Here is a 21,083-nt window from a genome sequence, read left to right on the forward strand (position 1 = left end):
CCGCAAGTCCTTCTTTCTCCCACAATCCCTTGTGTCTCCCAGAATCCTGTTCAAATCCTGTTCTCCCCTTCCTCCCAGAATCCTCTGCCCAGAGCCGCAAGTCCTTCTTTCTCCCAGAATCCTCTGTTCTCTAACCTCCCACAATCCCTTGTGTCTCCCAGAATCCTGTTCAAATCCTGTTCTCCCCTTCCTCCCAGAATCCTCTGCCCAGAGCCGCAAGTCCTTCTTTCTCCCAGAATCCTCTGTTCTCTCAAACCTCCCACAATCCCTTGCATCTCCCAGAATCCTGTTCAAATCCTGTTCTCCCCTTCCTCCCAGAATCCTCTGCCCAGTGCCGCAAGTCCTTCTTTCTCCCAGATTCCTATGTTCTCTAGAATCTCCCACAATCCCTTGTGTCTCCCAGAATCCTATTCAAATCCTGTTCTCCCCTTCCTCCCAGAATCCTCTGCCCAGAGCCGCAAGTCCTTCTTTCTCCCAGAATCCTCTGTCCTCTCAAATCTTTCACAATCCTTTGTGCCTTTCAGAATCCTGTTCTCACCTTCCTCCCAGAATCCTCTGCTCTGACCCAGATGTCCTTCTTTCTCCCAGAATTCTCTGTTCTCTAGAATCTCCCACAATCCCTTGTGTCTCCCAGAATCCTGTTCAAATCCTGTTCTCCCCTTCCTCCCAGAATCCTCTGCCCAGAGCCACAAGTCCTTCTTTCTCCCAGAATCCTCTGTTCTCTAACCTCCCACAATCCCTTGTGTCTCCCAGAATCCTTTTCAAATCCTGTTCTCCCCTTCCTCCCAGAATCCTCTACTCTGATCTGGATGTCCTTCTTTCCCCCAGAATTCTGTGTTCTCTAGAATCTCCCCTAATCCCTTGTGTCTCCCAGAATCCTGTTCCCCCCTTCCTCCCAAAATCCTCTGCTCAGAGCCGCAAGTACTTCTTTCTCCCAGAATTCTGTTCTCTAGAATCTCCCACAATCCCTTGTGTCTCCCAGAATCCTGTTCAAATCCTGTTCTCACCTTCCTCCCAGAATCCTCTGCTCAGAGGTGCAGGTCCTTCTTTCTCCCAGAATCCTCTGTCCTCTCAAATCTCTCACAATCCTTTGTGTCTCCCAGAATCCTGTTCTTGCCTCCCTCCCAGAATCCTCTGCTCTTACCCGGAAGTCCTTCTTTTTCCCAGAATCCTGTTCTCTCAAATCTCCCACAATCCTTTGCGTCTCCACAAATCTTGTTCACGCCTTCCTCCCAGAATATTTTTTAAAACTTTTTTAGTTGTAGATGGACGTAACACATTTTTTACTCATTTGTATATGGTGCTGAGGCTCAAACCCAGTGCCTCACACATGCTAGGTGAATGCTCTACCACCACTGAGCTATAACCTCAGCGCCCCCTCCCAGAATCTTCTGCTCAGATTGGCAATCCTTCTTTCTCCAATAATCCTGTTTTTTTTTTTAAATTAAGAAGTCTTTTATTTTTTGTAGTTGTACACAATCACTGTATTTTATTTTTATGTGGTGCTGAGAATCAAACCCAGGACCTTGCACGTGTAAGGCGAGTGCTCTACCACTGAACCACACCCCTAGCCCCCCTCTGTTGTCTTGAATCTCCCACAATTCCTTATGTCTTCCAGAATCTAGTTCTCACCTTCCTCCCAGAATCCTCTGCTCTGACTGGCAAGTCATCCTTTCCCCCAGAATTCTGTTCTCTTGAATCTCCCACAATCCCTTGCGTCTCCCCAAATCCTCTGCCATAACCCACCAGTCCTTCCTCCCAGACTACTCTGGTTGCTTGATTCTCCCATAATCCCACACTTCTCCCAGAATTGTCTGCTCATTTACTTCTCCTACAACTCTTTGCTTCTCCTACAATCTTATTCTCACTTTTCTCACTGAATCCTCTGACCTGACTGCAAGTGTTTCTTTCTCCCAGAATCCTTTTTTTCTCCCACAACCCCTTGCTTGTTCCAGAAGCCTGTTTCCTTCATTCTCCCACAATCCTGTTTGTGCTTCCTCCCAGAATCCTCTGCTATGACTGCCAGTCTTTCTCCCAGAATCCTCTGGTAGCTTGATTCTCCCATAATCCCATGCTTCTACCAGAAGCCTCTACCCCTTTCTCCCAGAATCCTGTTCTCACCTTCCTCCCAGAATCCTCCGTGACTGCAAGTCCTTTCTCCCCGAACCCTCTGTTCACTTGGTACTCCCATAAGTCAGCTCACCTTTCTCCCAGAGTCCTTGGCTCCCTCCTGATTCCTTGGTTTTCCCATAACCCTCTGTTCTCCCCCCCAGTGCCTTATTTCTCCTACAATCCCATAATTCTGTTTCTTGAAGTTTTTTTAAACAATATTTTGCCTCCCCCATTGTTTCTCCACAATTCCTCCCCCCAATTCCATTTCCTCAAATCTTTTCTCCTAAATTTGCATTTTTTCTTTTTAATATTTTTAGGTGTAACTGAACATTTTTATTTTTATGAGGTGCTGAGGGTCCAACGTAGGGCCTCACATGTGCTAGGCAAGTGCGCTGCCACTGAGCCACAATCCCAGTCCTCTCTGCCACAATTTCTATTTCCCTGAAATTCTCATTTTTCTCATAACTCTTTCATTTTTTTCTCATCCTCTTTTCTCTCCCTCACAATTTCCATCTTTCTCAACATAACCGCCCCTCCATCTTCTCCCACAATTATTTTCCACTGTTTTGAGAAAACAAACCTGAGAGCCCAAATGGATGTCATTTAACCTTTCCTACGTGTGTATGTGGATTTTAAATAATGTTATCCCAACAAAGGCCTGCCGATACGTGGAATTTAAAAAAATGAAAAAGCTTTCCAAAACTAAATGAATATTCTCAGGCCACTACTTTCAAGAGAACACACACCCACATCCCTCTCCTTTCCGCTTCCACCTCTTTGACTTTCTTTCACAGTTTAAGAGGAGCCCATTGATTCATTCAAAGGACAACAGCAATAAGTGAGGGAGTGAGGTGCTTTTAGATTGGTTGAGGCTTATTTCTGGCAACTCGGAAGGCTGTAGTGGTGAAGGTGGGTGCCTTGAGGGTGGTAGGAAAGCAGGGAGAACTTTGACCCCTTTCTAATACAAGGTGAGCCAAGCTTCCAGCAGGAGATGTTGGAGAACTCAGAGGTTGCCTTCAAGGCCCTTTCTTTTCACTGCTTCTGAAAAAACATCGTGTCAGCATGGACTTTTCCCTTTTTCCTCGGCTACCTGCCAAATTTCTTCTCTCAAGCCACGGTAGGCCAATCATCTCCCCCTTGAGGCATCTTGTGAAGCACCCTGCAGTTTTCCAGCTGCCTGTCCTCCAAGAAGTGCCTTAGAGTGCCCAAGAACTGGACATTGTGCTACTTCCCAGGGCAACCAGGGAAGCTTCCCTTGCATAGCGACCTGCTTTCCCTTCACTTCCTCCTGAGAGTCACATGGGGTGGTCCTTGGCTTGTGATCGCTAGGAGAGCATCGAAGAGAACCCACCCCAGAGCCTTGGGCTCTCTTGGGTAGGTCAGGTCTAGTCTGACACCTTGAAGCATCTGGGCCCAGGTCTTGTAGGCTTTTCCAAGGCTCATCCAGTGTCCAGAGCTTCAATGCTTCTAAGGAATTCAAGACACGAAGGCATATGAAACATCCAGTATACATCCAAATCTAAGTCTCTGTGGGGCCGGGAGGTTCCCAAGAAACTTTCTGGACTTGTAAAGCTCATTCAAGGGGCCATTTGCAGGGTGTTGGTCCTTTGGCATCTTGAGGCCACTATCAGTTGTATTTCCTACAGGGACTTGAGATGTTCACAGACTTTGCACCGATAGAGAATTCATCAACATCCTCGTTTAACTAACTTCTCAGGGTATTCTCTTTGAGATCTTTAAAACTAGAATACCCATGGAAATCCAGAACTGCTTCAAAACCCACAGCTGCAAGCACCCACGGAACTCAGACAGGGATGGGCTCGGGTGGCTCTGTGCCAGCAATACTTGCTTCAAGAAAGTTGTCATGAATAGATCTTCTTCCTCCCTGAAGCCCCAGGGGAGGGATGAAAGACGAGGAAGACCTCAAAGCCATATAACCCACAGCGTGTCCCAGTGTGAGGTCACCAGGGCTTATCCTTAGCTAGACCTTGATCACAAGTCACCATGTGACACGCAGCTGAGTCTTCCTGAAAAGGACCACAGCAATCCCACACAAGTCCTCAGAAGTCTGAGCTGTCCTCATAAAAAAAGTGGGCAACCCTGGTAAGAATCCACTCTTTGTCAAGTGCCACCAGTCCCTCCACCGGGAATCCTCTTCTGGTACCACACGTGTCTTTCAGAAGTCTTTCCAGCTGGTCCTTGGTGACTCAGTCCAACAGCAGGTCTACTCTCCTCATCTCTGGGGGCAAACCAAACTCTCCTTAGGATTTGCCTGTAGCTGTAGCCCTGCGATGTCACTACTTTCACCCACCGTGTCAATTCCTTTGCCTTTGAGCTCATGCTGGGTCCGACTTTCTCACACCTGCATTCTGCTAAACTCATCTCCATCAGACCCTGGGAGGAAGATCTGAGTGCTGTTTCCTTCACAGTCCACAGTAGGTTTACGTGTTTATATTGGAGGAATGCTGAAAATCACACTGGCCTTTTTATTTTTTAATATTTTTTTTTAGTTGTCAATATACCTTGATTTATATGTGGTGCTGAGAATCAAATCCAGTGCCTCACACCTGCTAGGCAAGGACTCTTCCACTGAGCCACAACCCCCAGCCCACACTTGCCTTCCTTTAAAACTGCTTGATCCTGTTTTTCTTCAGAGTAGTCTTAACTAATCCTCCCATACATGAATGCTGTATCCAAGTGATGCCGAGGCACTTACCTGACTGTATTGATCCATTCAACCTGTTTATTGAGCACCTTCTGTGTGCCAGGTGTTAAGACACTAGGGACATTGTGATAACTCAAATTTCCTGTCCAGAGACACTCCATTCTAGTGGCAAAGACAGAGTGAGAAAAATGCAAATAAGTATGTAATATTAATCCTACGAAGAGAGACCTAGCAGGAAGAGGGCCGGAGAGTGGTTTCAGATAGGCTGACCCTGAAGTGTGTCTGAGGAAAAGGTAACATTTGAGCCAAGATTTGAGTTTAGTGTAAACTAGAGATTTTCAGGCAGAGAGAGAGAGAGAGAGAGAGAGAGAGAGGGAGGGAGGGAGGGAGGGAGGGAGGGAGGGGGAGAGGGAGGGAGGGGGAGGGGGAAGGATATGCAAAGACACTGGGGCAGGGTCAAGCTGGGAGGGGGGGAGGAGGGAGAGAGAATGAATGAATGCACTGTGCCTGCATTCATTTGTGGGTGAGGAGGGAGAGAGCCAAGAGGCGGCTGCAGAGATCAGCAAGGCCCATTGATGGGGGTCCGAAGGCTTCCATTAAGGGCACTCACTTCCACATAGAGTTGAGGAGGTCACACACTGCATCTTCCACATCAGTATGGAAGCAGACACTCCTGGAGTATGTATGGGATGAAAGAATAATTGTGCTGTTTGTGGCAAAGGGTCCTCCCACCCCACAAACCTGGAAGGTGTGCTAGTGGAATGATGAAACAGACCTTTAAATTGTTGGGCAGGGGAGGGGCAAAGATTCCACGTGGATTCAGTGAGCAACTCTCCTCCCTCAGCACCTCCCTCCACCAATGGGAAACTTCCTTTCTTTTGATGGTGGGAACAGAAATAGCCATCAGAACCCAGTATGCAACAGTCCATGCCTGGTCAAACTTTGTTTGCTTAGGGCCTTGCTTTGGCTGAGAGTGGCTTTGAACTTGCGATCCTCCTGCCTCAGCCTCCCAAGCTGCTGGGATGACAGGTGTGCACCACCACACCTGGGTACCAGAATTTTCTTAAAGTTGACTGTAGGCAGTTTCCTGTAGCACTCAGGTGGCAGTTAATTATCAACTGCACTAGATGATTCTGCAGGATTTGATCCATCATTGGGAATGATTTGATGATATAAAGATGAACTGTACCATAGCTTTGGTTTTTTCCTCCTCCTCCAGACCAAACACTAAGTCATTTCATTTATGCACTCTTGGTGTGCATTTTCTGCAGCTGGAGGAAAAACCTTCAAGGATGCAGGTGCCATCAGAATCTTGTCTCTTTTCCTCTCCAGGTTCTGATGCCAGCACCGTTGAAATCCATACTGCAAGTGGGCCCCGCCAGGAAAATGACGTTGATATGGCTCACCCAACTCAAGGACACCTGTGAAGGGAGGGGACTTGGGTCTGGACTCCGTAGTCCCGAGGCTGTACACGTCCCTTGTTCTGTAGAAGTGCGTCCTTGCTGTCCCCTCACTGCATGGTCAAAGCATGGCATCTCTGAAGTCCCACTCTTATGACTGTTAGTGCTTCCTCCTGAGAATCCTCTTCATGCCAGGAGACGCCATTCCACATGGACGGGCTTGGGAATGGAAGGATTCCTTCTAGACCACTCTGCCTAGTTGGCATTAGTTCTGAGGCTGGCTGTAATGTGAAGTGCAAGATCCATGTCTTTGGGGAAGTAGTTACATAAAATAAAGTAATTGTGACCGAGCCCCTAGTCTGACTTGGATTCTATCCAAACAATATACCCAACAGATGCTCTTCCTGCCAGTATGAGGGATGCCAAAGAGCAGCAGAGTAGAGACCATAGAGCTGCACGCCATAGCTTTGATCCCCAAATTCCCGTGTCTCATTGAAAACTGAGGAATCCGTGGAACCTGACCTGTACTTACAGCACCGCCTACATCTCCACCTTTCCATCAGTTAAAATGTCATCAATTATTTATCTAGAAAAGACACTATTTTCCAAAGATGCTGTAGACATGTATCCCATGGGACCTCCCTTTGTATCTAGGACTCCCTTTCATTCTAGAAAAGCTGTCCAGGTTTTGGAGTCACAAAGCTGCAGGTGGACTCAAGAGTTCACTGCGACCTCAGGGATCTCAGGGCCATTTCTGTTGCATCTCCTAAGGGGAGAGGGACCATGCACACCTTGACCAAAAGTCCGGAGGGGTAGAGGTGTGAAGGTTTGTATTTCCTGGGGGGCAACTGTGTGGTTATGTCAGTCGACTGTGTTTACCTCCACGGCATTGGCCCCACAGACTGATTTTGGCTGCTTCTCTCTGTGCAGCCCCCGACCTGGTGCTCCAGTTCTTAGAACTGCCAAGTATCCTTCTCATTCATTCTCGTTGGTACACTAGGTTCCGCAGCTTGCAAGTAAGAGCCCCGCCTGGCCCGCTTACCCAGTTACAAGTCCTCCTCCTAGCTGGTGCGTCAGGCAGCTAGCTGACACTCCCAGCATGGTGGTTCTGATGAGCTCAGATGAGGACAAGTGGAGACTTCCTCCCATCCTGGCTGCTTGCCAGATGGAAGAAAGAACACTCGAGATATGACTTCAGGAAACACGGGAAATGCAGAGACAACAGCGGGCAGATAAACAACAGAGCGTTGGTGTCGAGCCCTTTCCCTATGAGGCTGGGGGCATGTCCCTTTGCTGTTCTGTTGTTATTTAAGATGCCAGGTGCTACAGCAGGGAGGCTAGGGGAAACGATCCAGGGAAACAGCCATGCTGGTGAGGATAGGAGATATACTCCCAGGAGGGAAGTTCTTGGGGTGAGAGGGAATTGGGACCTGGAACCCAGGGGCTGGGTGGTCTGTGAGGAGACCATGACAGAGGCAGAGCTGGGAGTGGAACTGGGGGGGAAGATGAGGTGGTACCCCTCAGATAGCGTCCACTGGATTTTAAGCGGGCCAGTTTAGTAGCCCATTTATTTACTACCATGAAAAAAAATTTGTAGTTAGGTTGGGTGCAGTGCTGCCCACCTGTCATTCCTGAGGTAGGAGAATCACAAATTCCAGGCCAGCCTGGTCAACCTTGCAAGACCCCGTCTCAAAATAAAGGGTAAAAGGGCTTGAGGAGCAGCCCCTGGGCTCAATCCCCAGTTAAAAACAAACAAGACCATTAGCAGTTGGCTCCTTCCCCTAATTCCACAGAACGCATCAATATCAACGTCTACAGTTGTGTAGCTACAACACAATCCAGATACCCTGCCATTTTCCTGGGCAGTCTCTGAGTGTCTGAGGATAGCTCTCTTCCTGACCACCCACCCATTCTCCAGAGAACCAACTTCAAATTTTAGCACCCGAGTTCTTCCATTTCCACCCTCCCTACAGTCTAGTCTGCACTGGGCCCTCGTCCTGTTGCCAGTATGCTCCAGGCAAGCTGGTGTGCTCTGGGCTGGCTGACCCAAACTGTCGATGAGATGCTTCACAGACAGAGCACCCAGACTAAGGGGAAAAAAAAAATTAGTTCACTCAAATCTGGATTCTTACATATAGGGGCATAAGACTAGCTCCACTCCTTCTTCCCCCTTCTCCCACACTCCACAAAGTGACACCCAGCTACAGAAATCTAGATTCGGCATCCAAAGGTGCCCGGGACACTTTGTGATCACGGAGGCTGTCCGTAAACATCTTTTAACAATGGCACTGACATTGGGGGGGGGGTTCTAGCCCACACATACTGGGGATTTCAGCCCAGATCACAGGGATCCACGCGGTCTTGCTGCCAAACAGCATCCCACTCCAGTCAGTCCCCGATCAGCTTCTCTGTGCAAGCCCAGCTCATCTGGGTCCATGGCAGCTCAGGGCTGGTCCTCAGACACCAGGTCTGGCCTGGTCCAGAACACTGCTACCTCCTGGCCTTCAGACACCCCCACCCCAGTTAAGGGGCAATCCTGGGAAGAGGCAGTTATTTCCATAAAAGGCAGAATTCTGTATCCATTGATCAGTGTCAATGTGGGAGTTACCCAGACAGACGGAGAAACCACAGGCACCCAGATCTCTAATATCAAAATAGAGCAATTTATTCAAGACACTGAATATGATGTCGATTCTCTCTTGAAACAAATGAGCTATGACACACAAGGTGATTTTTTTTCTTTCCCAAGAGCGTGAGGAGCGAGTGGCGGGGGAGTAGAGAAAATGGGGGACAGATATCGTTGAACAGAATCTGGAAAATGCTGACGGAGAACCACGTCTGGCTGTACGTCTGACACAGACAATAAAAACTGCAGAAGCCAGAATCTAAAACTTCAGTGAGTGGTGGAAGAAACATTTCTGCATTTGACAAGAAACACAATGAAGAAAAAAAGAGCAGGAACAAGAGGTTAAAAAAAAAAAGGAGAAAAATAACAAGGAAAAAAGCAGATCTTTACGTCGGACAAAGTGCACTTCACTTGGCTCCATGATCTATTTTTAGAAAGAACAAAAAGTCAAGTCCTACGGTGTGGAGTGGAGTCAGAGCATCAAACCCTGCCACGTCCATCTGGCCCTTCCAGGCCCCCGTGGGGCAGCTCTCGCCTCCCAGGTAGATGCTGGACATGGCTCTTGGTCACTTTGAACCCCAAAGATTCCAAAGAGGATGACTGCATTATGTCTGCTCTCAAGGTTGGATTTGGTCACTAAGACTTAAGCATTCCTCACAATTATTAAGAGCTGTAAACAACGTAGAACAGCAACTGCAGGACACACGGGCCACCCCTCGACTACAAGGATGAATCTAGTGGCGCTCTGGCAGGAGGGTCAACAATGGTCTGTAGACACGGAGGTTCCCCAAGTTGCTGTTGACCATGGTGTTCTGTGGATGGGGGATGGACTTCAGGGGCACAAGATGCATGCCCCCATCTGGTCCCCTGGTGGCCCATGCCCACTCGAGTCCAGAGGCTAGTTGTGAAGCAGGAAGGTGGGCAGGCTGCTTTGTCCTTCTCGGGCTCCCTCCTGGGCAGGAACTTGTCAGGAGCCAGCAGCCCTCAGCTCCAACCTGACAATTCTGATGAGGCTCAGATTGACCGAGGGGCTAAAGAGACCCTGGCTACTGACATCCATGTACAGATTGTCTAGCGAGTCCCTGACACAGCCCATGGCAGTAGAGGGCTTGTCCAAGGAGCCATATCCCAGGAATGGGCTAACTTTGGACAGCTGGTATTCTGCAGAGAGAAACATTTTTACTTGGGGAACAGTAAAGATAGTGTTTATCTAGATCCCCAAAATCTGCACCCCAAACCTAATGCATCTTCAAGGCAGGAGATTATCAACCTACTGGGGGACCCCTGCTCTGTTCAATGATGACCCATGCAACTTTGGCTTTCTCTGCTGAGTATTTAGGTACCACAGCTGGAACACAACACTCAATAACAGGAGCACCTCTTGGTCTTTTTGGGCTTGCAAAATTCACATACCAAAGTGGAGGCGAATTCACGGTCTGAGAAGGATTAATGCACTCTGGTATCTGCCGATGGCCTCTGAGCATGCTCAATCCTATAGGTAGGCCCTGCTCTTCCACCATGGGTGACTTTTGGCTCCATGGAGAGATGCATCCGTCTGAGTTACACCCTGCTACAGCTCCAGGAACACACAGCTGACTGAAATCAGCCCCCTAGGCTTCTCCCTAGCCTCACCAACACTTCCTGCCCTTCCCTAGGCCCACAGGAAAATCAGAGAGAAGAGGCCCCGTCTTTCCATGTGTTCCCCCATTGCTAATTTAAAATCAGTGTTCAGTTGTGATGAGGGTGCTACAGTCACCTGATCCCACGACAGCAAACCTTGCTAGGAACACAAAAACTGGTTTAATTCTTTAAAAAATAGCAAAGACCCATTTAAAAACAAAAGCAACAAAAAGTCCCCACCCTTTTTCTAGTCTCTTGTGAAAGAAAGGATCAAGCCGGTAGAAATGGTTAGTAACATTCTACCTAGGTAATGATTCACCTCCGGGAATGACAGTCCTCCTTGCGGGTTATTTTGTGTCTTCTCTCCACCGAGGTACGCTCTGGGGAGCCTTCAGGTCTACTTTGCAGGTACTTTCCCAGTGTGTGCTCTTGGTGAGGTGGACACTGGAAGCTGTTTCTGGGGAAAAGGCGTAGGTGACAGCAGAGGCCGGCTGTCGGTCTGGAAGCCTCCCTCCCTTCTTTCGCACCAGCTGCTGACGTGCAGGACCATCCGTCCGTCTTCCACCCAAGGTCCTCCTCGTGCCTTCCACACAGCTGACGGAAAGGGGCGAGACACCTCGGGCTGCCAGTGACATCTTTGACTTTTTTTTTCCTTTTTAAATATGAATCACAAAGCTCTCTATGTCTGATGGCCATTTTAGGATTTTAAAATCGTTTCAACATAAAAATATTTTTTTTTTTTTTCCAAAAATACTCCAGGCTCTTTCTCTTATAAGTCATTTTTTTTTCTCCTGTAAAAAGTCCCCCTCCCTGCCTTCTTACATAAAGCACTTATTTATGCGCCAAAAGTGCCCTTGAGACCTAAGGTGTGGAGCAGCTATGGGAGAGCAGAGGGGAGCGGGGCAGTGGACGGGTGGGGAGCGAGCTGTCCATCCAGGCTTCCCCCATCGCGTCACCCTGTCCCTGGCCGCGTCTGTGTGTGTGTGTGTGTGGGGGGGGGGCATGAAAAGGGACACGGGACCAAAGGGAATGGCGCAGGGGGCAAGGACATGACCAAGGGGGAAAGAAGCAACGAACCCCGGACAGTTTCCATCTCACGTGGAAGGCCCTGGACCACAGGATTCCAGTGGACAGAAAAGCCACCCCACAAGTCAGGTTCTAGAACACAGAGCTGGGAGGACAGTCGCGCGCTTCATCGGTCCCAATGGTCTTGGAGCAGCCTTTGTGGGAGCCACGTGGTGTCCAAATCGACTGGGGGGGGGCGCCCTAAGGAGGCGGCCCCCACCTTTTGGTTGATCACAGCATTTTTTTTTTTTTTGGCACAGCTTTTTCACTGTCCCCTTCCCACTGAGCCGCGAGCGCCCACTCCGGGGGATGGAAACCGAGCCTGCGCCGCCCCTGGCTCCGACGGCGGGGCCTGGGCGGGACCTTCCCCACGGGCTTGTGTTTTTCAACTTCAGGATGAAGGTGACGAGAAAGAGAGAGACTCCTGTGGCCAGGGACAAGTTGACTTCAAAGTACACTCTAACGCAAGTCAAGCTCCAACACGGCGGGAGAGAGCGGCGACCCCACGCGTCCACTGCGGGTCCGTGAGGGTTGTTCCTTTCCTCTCTAGCGTTTCCTGTGTTTACTTCCGCAGATCTAACACACACACCTGGAAGGAAAGACAAAGCACCCGTGACCGTCAGAAACAGCACGCATGCGCCACCAGAAACCTAAGTTCTACCACAACCCCTGGCTTCCCCCAGCTCCTTTAGCAGCTTGATTCTCCCGCCATCTTTCCTATCTCCCACTCGCCTGCGTTCTCATTTCTCCCATAATCCCTTGCATCTTCCCCCATCACGTGTTCTCACCTTCCTTCCAGAATCCCTTGCACTAACCTCCAAGCCCTTCTTGATCCCAGAATCCTGTTCTCTTGAATCTCCCACAATCCCTTGCTTCTCTCGATGCTGTTCTCACCTCCCTCCCAGAATCCTTTGCTCTGGCCCACAAGTCCTTTTCCCCAGAATCCTCTGTTCTCTTGAATCCCCCCAAATCCTTTGTCCCTCCCAGAACTCTGTTCTTGCCTTCCTCCCAGAATCCGGTTCTCTCAAATCCCCCACAATCCCTTGCTTTCCCTATAATTCTCTTCTCAACTTCTTCCCAGAAACCCCTGCTCTGGCCCGCTAGTTCTCCTTACTCCCAGAATTCTGTTCTCCTTCCTCCCACAACCCCTTGCTTCTCCCAGAACCCTAAGGCTCTCAATTATACCACAATCCTGTTCATATTTTGCTCCCAGAATCAGCAGTGACACAAAGCCCTTCTTTCTCCCAGAATCCTCTGGTAGCTTAATTATCCCATAATCCCATGCCTCTCCCAGTATCCTCTGTTCCTTAATTCCAACAATCCCTTGCTTTTCCTAAATTCTTACCTTCCTCCCAGAACTCTCTGCTCTAACCAACTAGTCCTTCCTCCCAGAATCCTGTTCTTGCTCCTCCCACAATCCTCTGCTTTTCCCTATAATCCTTTTACCTTCCTCCCAGAATCCTCCCTGCCCCACCAGTCCTTTCTCCCACAATCCTCTGGTAGCTGATTGTCCCATAATCCCATGCTTCTCCCACAATCCTGTCCTTAACTCTTCCATAATTCCTTGCTTTTTCTACAATCTTCTCACCTTCTTCCCAGAAACCTCTGCCCTGACCCACTAGTCTTCTTTCACAATCCTCTTCTCCCATAATTCTTTGTTTCAACCACAATCCTCTTCTTTACTCCCAGAATCCTGGCATGACCCACAAAACCTTTCTCCTGGAATTCTCTGGTCACTTGATTCTCCTGCAATCGCCTCTCCCAGAAGCCAGTTCACTTATTTCTCTCACAATCTTCTACTTCTCCCACAAGCCTGTTTAGACCTTCCTCCCAGAATCCTCTGACCTGACCCCCAAGTCCTCCTTTCTCCCAGAATCCTGTCCCTTAATTCTCCCAAAATTCCTATAATTCTGTTCTCACCTTCCTCCCAGAATTCCCTGCTCTGACCGGCTAATCCTCCTTACTCCCAGAATCCTGGTTCTCCTTCCTCCCACAACTCCTTGCTTCTCCCAGAACCCTCTGGCCCTCAATTATCCCTTAATCTTCTTCACACCTTCCTCCCAGTATCAGCTGTGACACACAAGCCCTTCTTTCTTCCAGAATCCTCTGGTAGCTTGATTCTCCCATAATTCCATGCTTCTCCCAGAACCCTCTGGTAGCTTGATTGTCCCACAGTTCCTTGCTTTCCCTACAATCCTGTTCTCTTTTCACCTAGAATCCTCTGCCCCGAACCCGCAAGTCCTCCTTCCTCCCAGAATCCTGTCCCTTAGTTCTCCCACAATTCCTTGCTTTTCCTATAATTCTGTTCTTACCTTCCTCCCAGAATCCCCTGCTCTGACCAGTTAATCCTCCTTAATCCCAGAATCCTGTTCTCCTTCCTCCCACAACTCCTTGTTTCTCCCAGAACCCTATGGTTCTCAATTATCCCACAATCCTGTTCACATCTTCCTCTCAGAATCAGCCATGACACACAAGCCCTTTCTTCCAGAATCCTCTGGTAACTTAATTCTTCCAAAATCCCATGTCTCTCCCAGTATCCTCTGTTCCTTAATTCCAACAATCCCTTGCTTTTCCTAAATTCTTACCTTCCTCCCAGAACTCTCTGCTCTGACCAACTAGTCCTTCCTCCCAGAATCCTGTTCTTGCTCCTCTCACAATCCTCTGCTTTTCCCTATAATCCTTTTACCTTCCTCCCAGAATCCTCTCCCTGCCCCACCAGTCCTTTCTCCCACAATCCTCTGGTAGCTGATTGTCCCATAATCCCATGCTTCTCCCACAATCCTGGCCTTAATTCTCCCACAATTCCTTGCTTTTCTTATAATTTTCTCACCTTCTTCCCAGAATCCTCTGCCCTGACCCACTAGTCTTTTCTCACAATCCTCTTCTCCCATAATTCTTTTTCAACCATGATCCTCTTTATTACTCCCAGAATCCTGTCAAGACTCACAAAACCTTCTTTCTCCCGCAATTCTCTGGTCACTTGATTCTCCTACTATCTCTGCCTCTCCCAGAAACCAGTTCACTTATTTCTCTCACAATCTTTTACTTCTCCCACAAGCCTGTTCAGACCTTCCTCCCAGAATCCTCTGCCCCAACCCCCAAGTCCTCCTTCCTGCCAGAATCAGCCGTGACACACAAGCCCTTCATTCTCCCAGAATCCTCTGGTAGCTTGATTCTCCCACAATTCCTTGCTTTTCCTACAATCCTGTCTCTCCTTTCACCCAGAATCCTCTGCCCGCGGAACCCACAAATCCTTCTTTTGTCCAGAAGCCTGTACCCCGGACCTGCAAGTCCTTCTTTCTCCCAGAATCCTCTACCCCGGACCTACAAGTCCTCTTTTCTCCCAGAATTCTCTGGGCCAACCCCCAAGTCCTCCTTTCTCCCAGAATCCTGTCCCTTAATTCTCCCACAATTCCTTGCTTTTCCTATAATTCTGTTCTTACCTTCCTCCCAGAATTCCCTGCTCTGACCGGCTAATCCTCCTTACTCCCAGAATCCTGATTCTCCTTCCTCCCACAACTCCTTGCTTCTCCCAAAACCTTCTGGCCCTTAATTATCCCTCATTCTTCACACCTTCCTCCCAGAATCAGCTGTGACACACAAGCCCTTCTTTCTCCCAGAATCCTCTGGTAGCTTGATTCTCCCACAATTCTTTGCTTTTCCTACAATCCTCTTCCCTCTTTTCGCCCAGAATCCTCTGCCCCGAACCCGCAAGTCCTCCTTCCTCCCAGAATCCTCTGCCCTGGGACATTAAGTCCTCCTTCCTCCTAGAATCCTGTCCCTTAATTCTCCCACAATTGCTTACTTTTCCTATAATTCTGTTCTCAACTTCCTCCCAGAATTCTCTAGTCACTTGATTCTCCTACAATCTCGTGCCTCTCCCAGAAACCAGTTCACTTATTTCTCAATCTTCTACTTCTCCCACAAGCCTATTCAGACCTTCCTCCCAGAATCCTCTGGCCCATTCTCCTTCCTCCCAGAATCCTCTGCCCCACCCCAAGTCCTCCTTCCTCCCAGAATCCTCTGCCCCACCCCAAGTCCTCCTTCCTCCCAGAATCCTCTGCCCCACCCCAAGTCCTCCTTCCTCCCAGAATCCTCTGCCCCACCCCAAGTCCTCCTTCCTCCCAGAATCCTCTGCCCTGACCCCCTTCCTCCCAGAATCAGCCGTGACACACAAGCCCTTCATTCTCCTAAATCCTGTGGTAGCTTGATTCTCCCACAATTCCTTGCTTTTCCTACAATCCTCTCTCCTTTCGCCCATAATCCTCTGCCCCCGGACCCACAAGTCCTCCTTTTGTCCAGAATCCTCTACCCCAGACCTGCAAGTCCTTTCTCCCAGAATCCTCTGCCCCGACCCCCAAATCCTTTTCTCTCCCAGAAGCCTGTCCCTTAATTCTCCCACAATTTCTTGCTTTTCCTATAATTCTGTTCTCACCTTCCTTCCAGAATCCCCTCCTCTGAGCGGCTAATCCTCCTTCCTCCTACAACCCCCTGGCCTTCAATTATCCCACATTCCTGTTCACATCTTCCTCCCAGAATCAGCCTGACACACAGCCCTTCTTTCTCCCAGAATCCTCTGGTAGCTTGATTCTCCCACAATCCCTTGCTTCTCCCTGAATCCTCTGGTAGCTTGATTCTCCCACAATTCCTTGCTTTTCCTACAATGCTGTTTTCACCTTTCGCCCAGAATCCTCTGCCGTGGGACCTGCAAGTTCTCCTTTAGCCTGGACCCGCAAGTCCTTTCGCCCAAAATCCTGTCCCTTAATTCTCCCACAATTCCTTGCTTTTTCTAAAATCTTCTCACCACCTTCCCAGAACCCTCTGCCCTGACCCACTAGTCTTCTCTCACAATCCTCTTCTCCCTTAATTCTTTGTTTCAACCACAATCCTCTTTTTTACTCCCAGAATCCTGTCACGACCTACAAAACCTCCTTTCTCCAGGAATTCTCTGGTCACTTGGTTCTCCTACAATCTTGTGCCTCTCCCAGAAACCAGTTCACTTATTTCTCTCACAATCTTACTTCTCCCACAAGCCTGTTCAGACCTTCCTCCCAGAATCCTCTGCCGACCCCCAAGTCCTCCTTCTACCCAGAATCCTGTCCCTTAATTCTCCCACGATTCCTTGCTTTTCCTGTAATTCTGTTCTCACCTTCCTCCCAGAATCCCCTGCTCTGACCAGCTAATCCTTACTTCCAGAATCCTGTTCTCATTCCTCCCACAACCCCTTGCTTCTCCCAGAACCCTCTGGCCCTCAATTATCCCTCAGTCTTGTTCACACCTTCCTCCCAGAATCAACCGTGACATACAAGCCCTTCTTTCTCCCAGAATCCTCTGGTAGCTTGATCCTCCCATCATCCCGTGCTACTCCCCAAATCCTCCGGTAGCTTGATTCTCCCACAGTTCCTTGCTTTTTCTATAATCCTGTTCTTTCGCCCAGAATCCTCTGCCACGGACTGGCAAGTCCTACTTTATCCCAGAATCCTCTGCCCCGACCCCCAAGTCCTCCTTCCTCCCAGAATCCTGTCCCTTAATTCTCCCACAATTTCTTGCTTTTTCTGTAATTCTGTTCTCACCTTCCTCCCAGAATCCCCTGCTCTGACTGGCTAATCCTCCTTCCTCCCACAACCCCCTGGCCCTCACTTTCCCACAATCCTGTTCACATCTTCCTCCCAGAATCAGCTGTGACACACAAGCCCTTCATTCTCCCAGAATCCTCTAGTAGCTTGATTCTCCCACAATTCCTTGCTTTCCCTACAATCCTGCTCTCACCTTCCTCCCAGAATCCGTTGCTCTGATCCATGAGTCCTTTCTCCCACAATTCTTCTCCCATGATCCTTTGTTTCACCAATTCCCTTCTTCCCTCCCTCCCAGAATCCTCTGTCAAGACCTACCTCCTCTGTCAAGACCTCTCTGACTTCTTGGGTCACTTGATTCTCCCACAATTCCTTACCTCTCCCAGAATTATGTTCACTTATTTCTCACAATCCTTTACTTCTCCCACAACCCATTTCTCCCCTTCCTTCCAGAACCCTGTATGCTGACCCCAAATACTTCCTTCACCCAGAATCCTCTTCTCTATTCCTCCTGGAACCCCTTGGTTCTCAGAATCCTCTGGCTCTTAATTTCCCCACAATCCTGTGCTCCGACCTGCCAGTCCTCCTCCTCCCAGTATCTCCTGTTCTTATTTCTCCCACTGACCCCTGGCTTCTCCCAGAATCCTGTTCCCTGGATTCTCACAATCCAGTTCTCATTTCTCCCATAATCCCCTGCATCTTCCACAATCCTGTTCGCATCTTCCTCCCAGAACCCTCTGCTTACACCTGCAATTCTTTTTCTCTCCCCCAGAACACAAGTCTGTGTGTGGCTCTTGAGAATTCTGGCCAGTCTAGTTTATTTAAAAAAAAAAAAAAAAAAGTTTTTTCCTAGGCACGGTGGCCAACACCTGTAATCCCAGTGGCTCAGAAGGCCGAGGCAGGAGGATCCGAATTTGGAAGTCGGGAGAGCAACTTAAGCAAAGCCCTAAGCAACTTCAACCCTGGCTCAAATACTTTTTAAAAGGGCTGGGATGTGCTCAGGGGTCAAGTCCCCCGAGTTCAATCCCTGTACCATAAAAATAAAAATCACCTTCTATTGGAACAGAATCCTGAAGGGACAATCTGTAGTAATAGGCTGATTTCTGAGCAGCTCATCAAGTGAATAAGATCAATGGGGAAAGTCGGGTCAAGGACAACTTAGGAACCCACAGAGCAGCCACAGTCGTGGGCACACAGACCACACAACCCTGCCCTTGGGGAACACGCCGACACTTGGCCAAGCAGGCAGACACTGCCCCTGCCTCAGCGGTCAGGGCAGCCTCAAGTCCTGGAGGGAATAAAAATCTGGACATGCCACAGAAATAGAACAGGGACCCAGGGGACCTGCCGAATGGAAGGCCACCTCTTGCCACCCGCGGGGCCCAGGCTGAGGCAGGAATGCACAGCTGAGACTGAGCAAGTCTCCGAACCCTGGCACTAGGGACATTTGGGTCGGCCACTTCTGTGCTGCAGGGATGTTCTGGGCATGGCAGGAGGTTTAACCGCATCTTGGTCTCCACCTACAAGAGGCCAGTAGTGCCCTTCCTGAAATCAGCCCTGACCCCAAAGGCTCCTGTCTACCATCTCCCCTCAGAGAGACAGCAGTCGCCCAGTTTGAGAACCAAACTCAGTCGAAAGGATGCCGACTACAGGACCAAGAGAAGGGCAGGCCCAGACGTGGTACCCACCCCAATGGGAGATTCCTTCACGCAACAGCAGGTGGAGCGCCTGCCGAGTGCCGGAGCTGCAGGACGGGGAGCCTGGAAGTTCCCTGGGTGTCCCCCACCCACTCCAGTCCCCAGCAACCTGAGGTGCCACTCACAGAGCCATCGGACGCACTGGCGCCCACTTTGTCTCCTCGAGCGTTCCAGCACACCTCGAAGATGCCACCTGTGCCCCGGTAGCTGTGGACGAGACTTCCACTCTGCAAAGGAAAGCAACCGTCACTTGCTAGGCGAGGAGCCCGCCAACTGGCAGGGGTACAACGGTCACTCCTCCTCACGCGTCCCCACTGTCCATCACAAAAATGTCCCACTGTGGAGTGCCAAAAAGGACTTCCCCTCGACACTGGTGGCTGTGGACATGTAACCCTCAGACCACCCACTCTCAAGGATGGGACTGCCCCCGACCCCCAGAGCACTGGCCATGGCTGTCCTCAGCGAGAGACTGGGGGTGCGGGGAGCCTAGGTCAGCTGGGGCTGTGGGCCGCACGCATGTGCCCCAGGGACTACCCACTGGCTCTTAAAATTAAAAAATTCTTATTAAAGACCGATGTGATATTTTATACCTTTTTTATTTATTTTTATGTGGTGCTGAGGACCAAACCCAGCGCCTTGCACATGCCAGGCGAGTGCTCTACCGCTGAGCCCCAGCCCCTGGATTTCTCTTTTTAATGGCACTTGGGATGGAATCCAGGGCCTCCTCCCACGTGCCTGGCTAGTGCTCCAACACTGAGCTGTGACCTTGGCCCTTTCCTTGCTGACCCCCTTGCTGGGGGACACACCAACCTCGTGGTCCGGGTTCTCCCTGTCCTCTACAGCTTTTTCCTTCCCAATTCCCACCACAAGTGTGTCACCCCCCAACTCCTGTCCAGGTGTCTGGTCACTAGTCAAGGGGTACCACTTGGGTGCCTTCAGGTCTTCCAAGAATCAGGCAGCTATGTAATGACCATCAGTAAGTCTCTCAACAAACATGTCATGGAAGTTATTCCCTGGACAAGTAGTTTGAAAGAACAAATGCATGCCCCTCTGTTCCCGGGGTGCTAGCTAAGACCACGGGCTATTAGCTTCTGGTGGGAACCGGACAGCGTTAACTTGACAAGCGCCAGAGAGGTGTGAAGCAGGTGCTGGGGAGACTCAACCCTCAACACTGGACTGGTTACAGTGGGAGATGTCCCAAGACTGGGCCAATGGGCTGTCATCAACCAGAGTCTTTAAAGGGTGGTATTACCCAGGGGTCCACCCTATTTTGTTTTTATTTCTTGCCCATATTGGTTTGGTCCTACACACATTTACTTATGCACACATAGACACGTGCATATATAGCACTATCAGCCTTATTATTTGCAGTGCTAGGGACTGAACCCAGGGTCTCATGCATACCAGGTAAGCGCTCCACCACTGAGCCATATCCCAGCCCCTCGATCTCTATGAAATGGCAGCAAAATGTACTTGGAAGAAACCTAGATCCTTGGTTATTTCCAGTGGCTTCAATCACACCACCTTCTCTTCCATCAGAATGGGAATAAAGGGTTCTGGGGGAAGTTCAGGGCACAGCGCTGGCCCCCAAGCCTGAAGCCCTGCATTGGATCCCCAGCACAACAAACATACAACGAGCCATCAAGATGAGAATCAAGAGCTCTCCTGATTGTTTTTAGTCCCCTGTGAAAGGACAGCCCAGTATTGACATGGTGCTACCACAGTGGCGCTGGCCCGGTCCCGGTTGGCTGGTCCCCTGGGGCTGCTGAGATAAAGGGACGCCTCCCACCACCCTCCACCAGGGGGCAGCCTTTCCAGCTTTCCCCAGAGCACTGAAGATGGCAACTCCTTGTAGAAGGTCTTCCAACAGGACAGGCTCAGAGCTTGGCTCCGGGTCATCGGCCCAGAACTCTGGGGACACCAGAGACGGACACCTCCTGGAGGAAGGGACCTGCTCTAGGCTTCGGGGAGGGGAAGACCCCACACCCTTGGGAGCACAAGGCAGGCAGCACTTGCTGGGTCGGCCTGGGGAGTCCAGCCTTGCTCTCTGCTTTAGGCCGTCCTAACAGAGTCACTGCTGCAAGCTTGGGGAAGGTTGGGGCCGCAGGGCGGCGAGATTACCTGAGTATTCCAGATATGGACACACTTGTCAAAGGAGCCACTGGCCAAGTATTTGCCATCAGGACTGAAGGCTACACTGTAGACAGGTTCCTGATGTTTGGTTAGTGTGTGGATACAAACGCCCCGCTCGACATCCCACAGTCGCACCGTAGAATCGAACGAAGCACTGGGAAGAGAAGCACAGAAAGCAGGAGCAGGTCAGCA

General features: G+C 49.9%; 2 protein-coding genes across 4 annotated transcripts in view; one reads left to right on the plus strand and one right to left on the minus strand.

Annotated features, from left to right (window-relative positions):
• Gpr143 (G protein-coupled receptor 143) overlaps window positions 1-6,204 on the plus strand; it is a 38,381-nt gene extending 32,177 nt beyond the window's left edge. The window contains 1 exon segment of the mRNA XM_077793670.1: window positions 6,110-6,204. Coding sequence (XP_077649796.1) covers window positions 6,110-6,204 — 95 coding nt within the window.
• Window positions 6,205-8,849: 2,645 nt separating this feature from the next.
• Window positions 8,850-21,083, minus strand: part of Tbl1x (transducin beta like 1 X-linked) — a 178,234-nt gene continuing 166,000 nt past the window's right edge. For all 3 annotated transcript variants that reach the window (XM_026414574.2, XM_026414575.2, XM_026414576.2), the window contains 3 exons: window positions 20,880-21,045; window positions 18,884-18,985; window positions 8,850-12,077 (listed from right to left, as the gene is read on the minus strand). In XM_026414574.2, the coding sequence (XP_026270359.2) occupies window positions 12,051-12,077; window positions 18,884-18,985; window positions 20,880-21,045 (295 nt within the window). In that variant the 3' untranslated portion in view covers window positions 8,850-12,050. The remainder of the gene's footprint in view (window positions 12,078-18,883; window positions 18,986-20,879; window positions 21,046-21,083) is intronic.

The sequence above is a fragment of the Urocitellus parryii genome, chromosome X (assembly GCF_045843805.1).
Source record: "Urocitellus parryii isolate mUroPar1 chromosome X, mUroPar1.hap1, whole genome shotgun sequence".
Taxonomy (NCBI): Eukaryota; Metazoa; Chordata; class Mammalia; order Rodentia; family Sciuridae; genus Urocitellus; species Urocitellus parryii.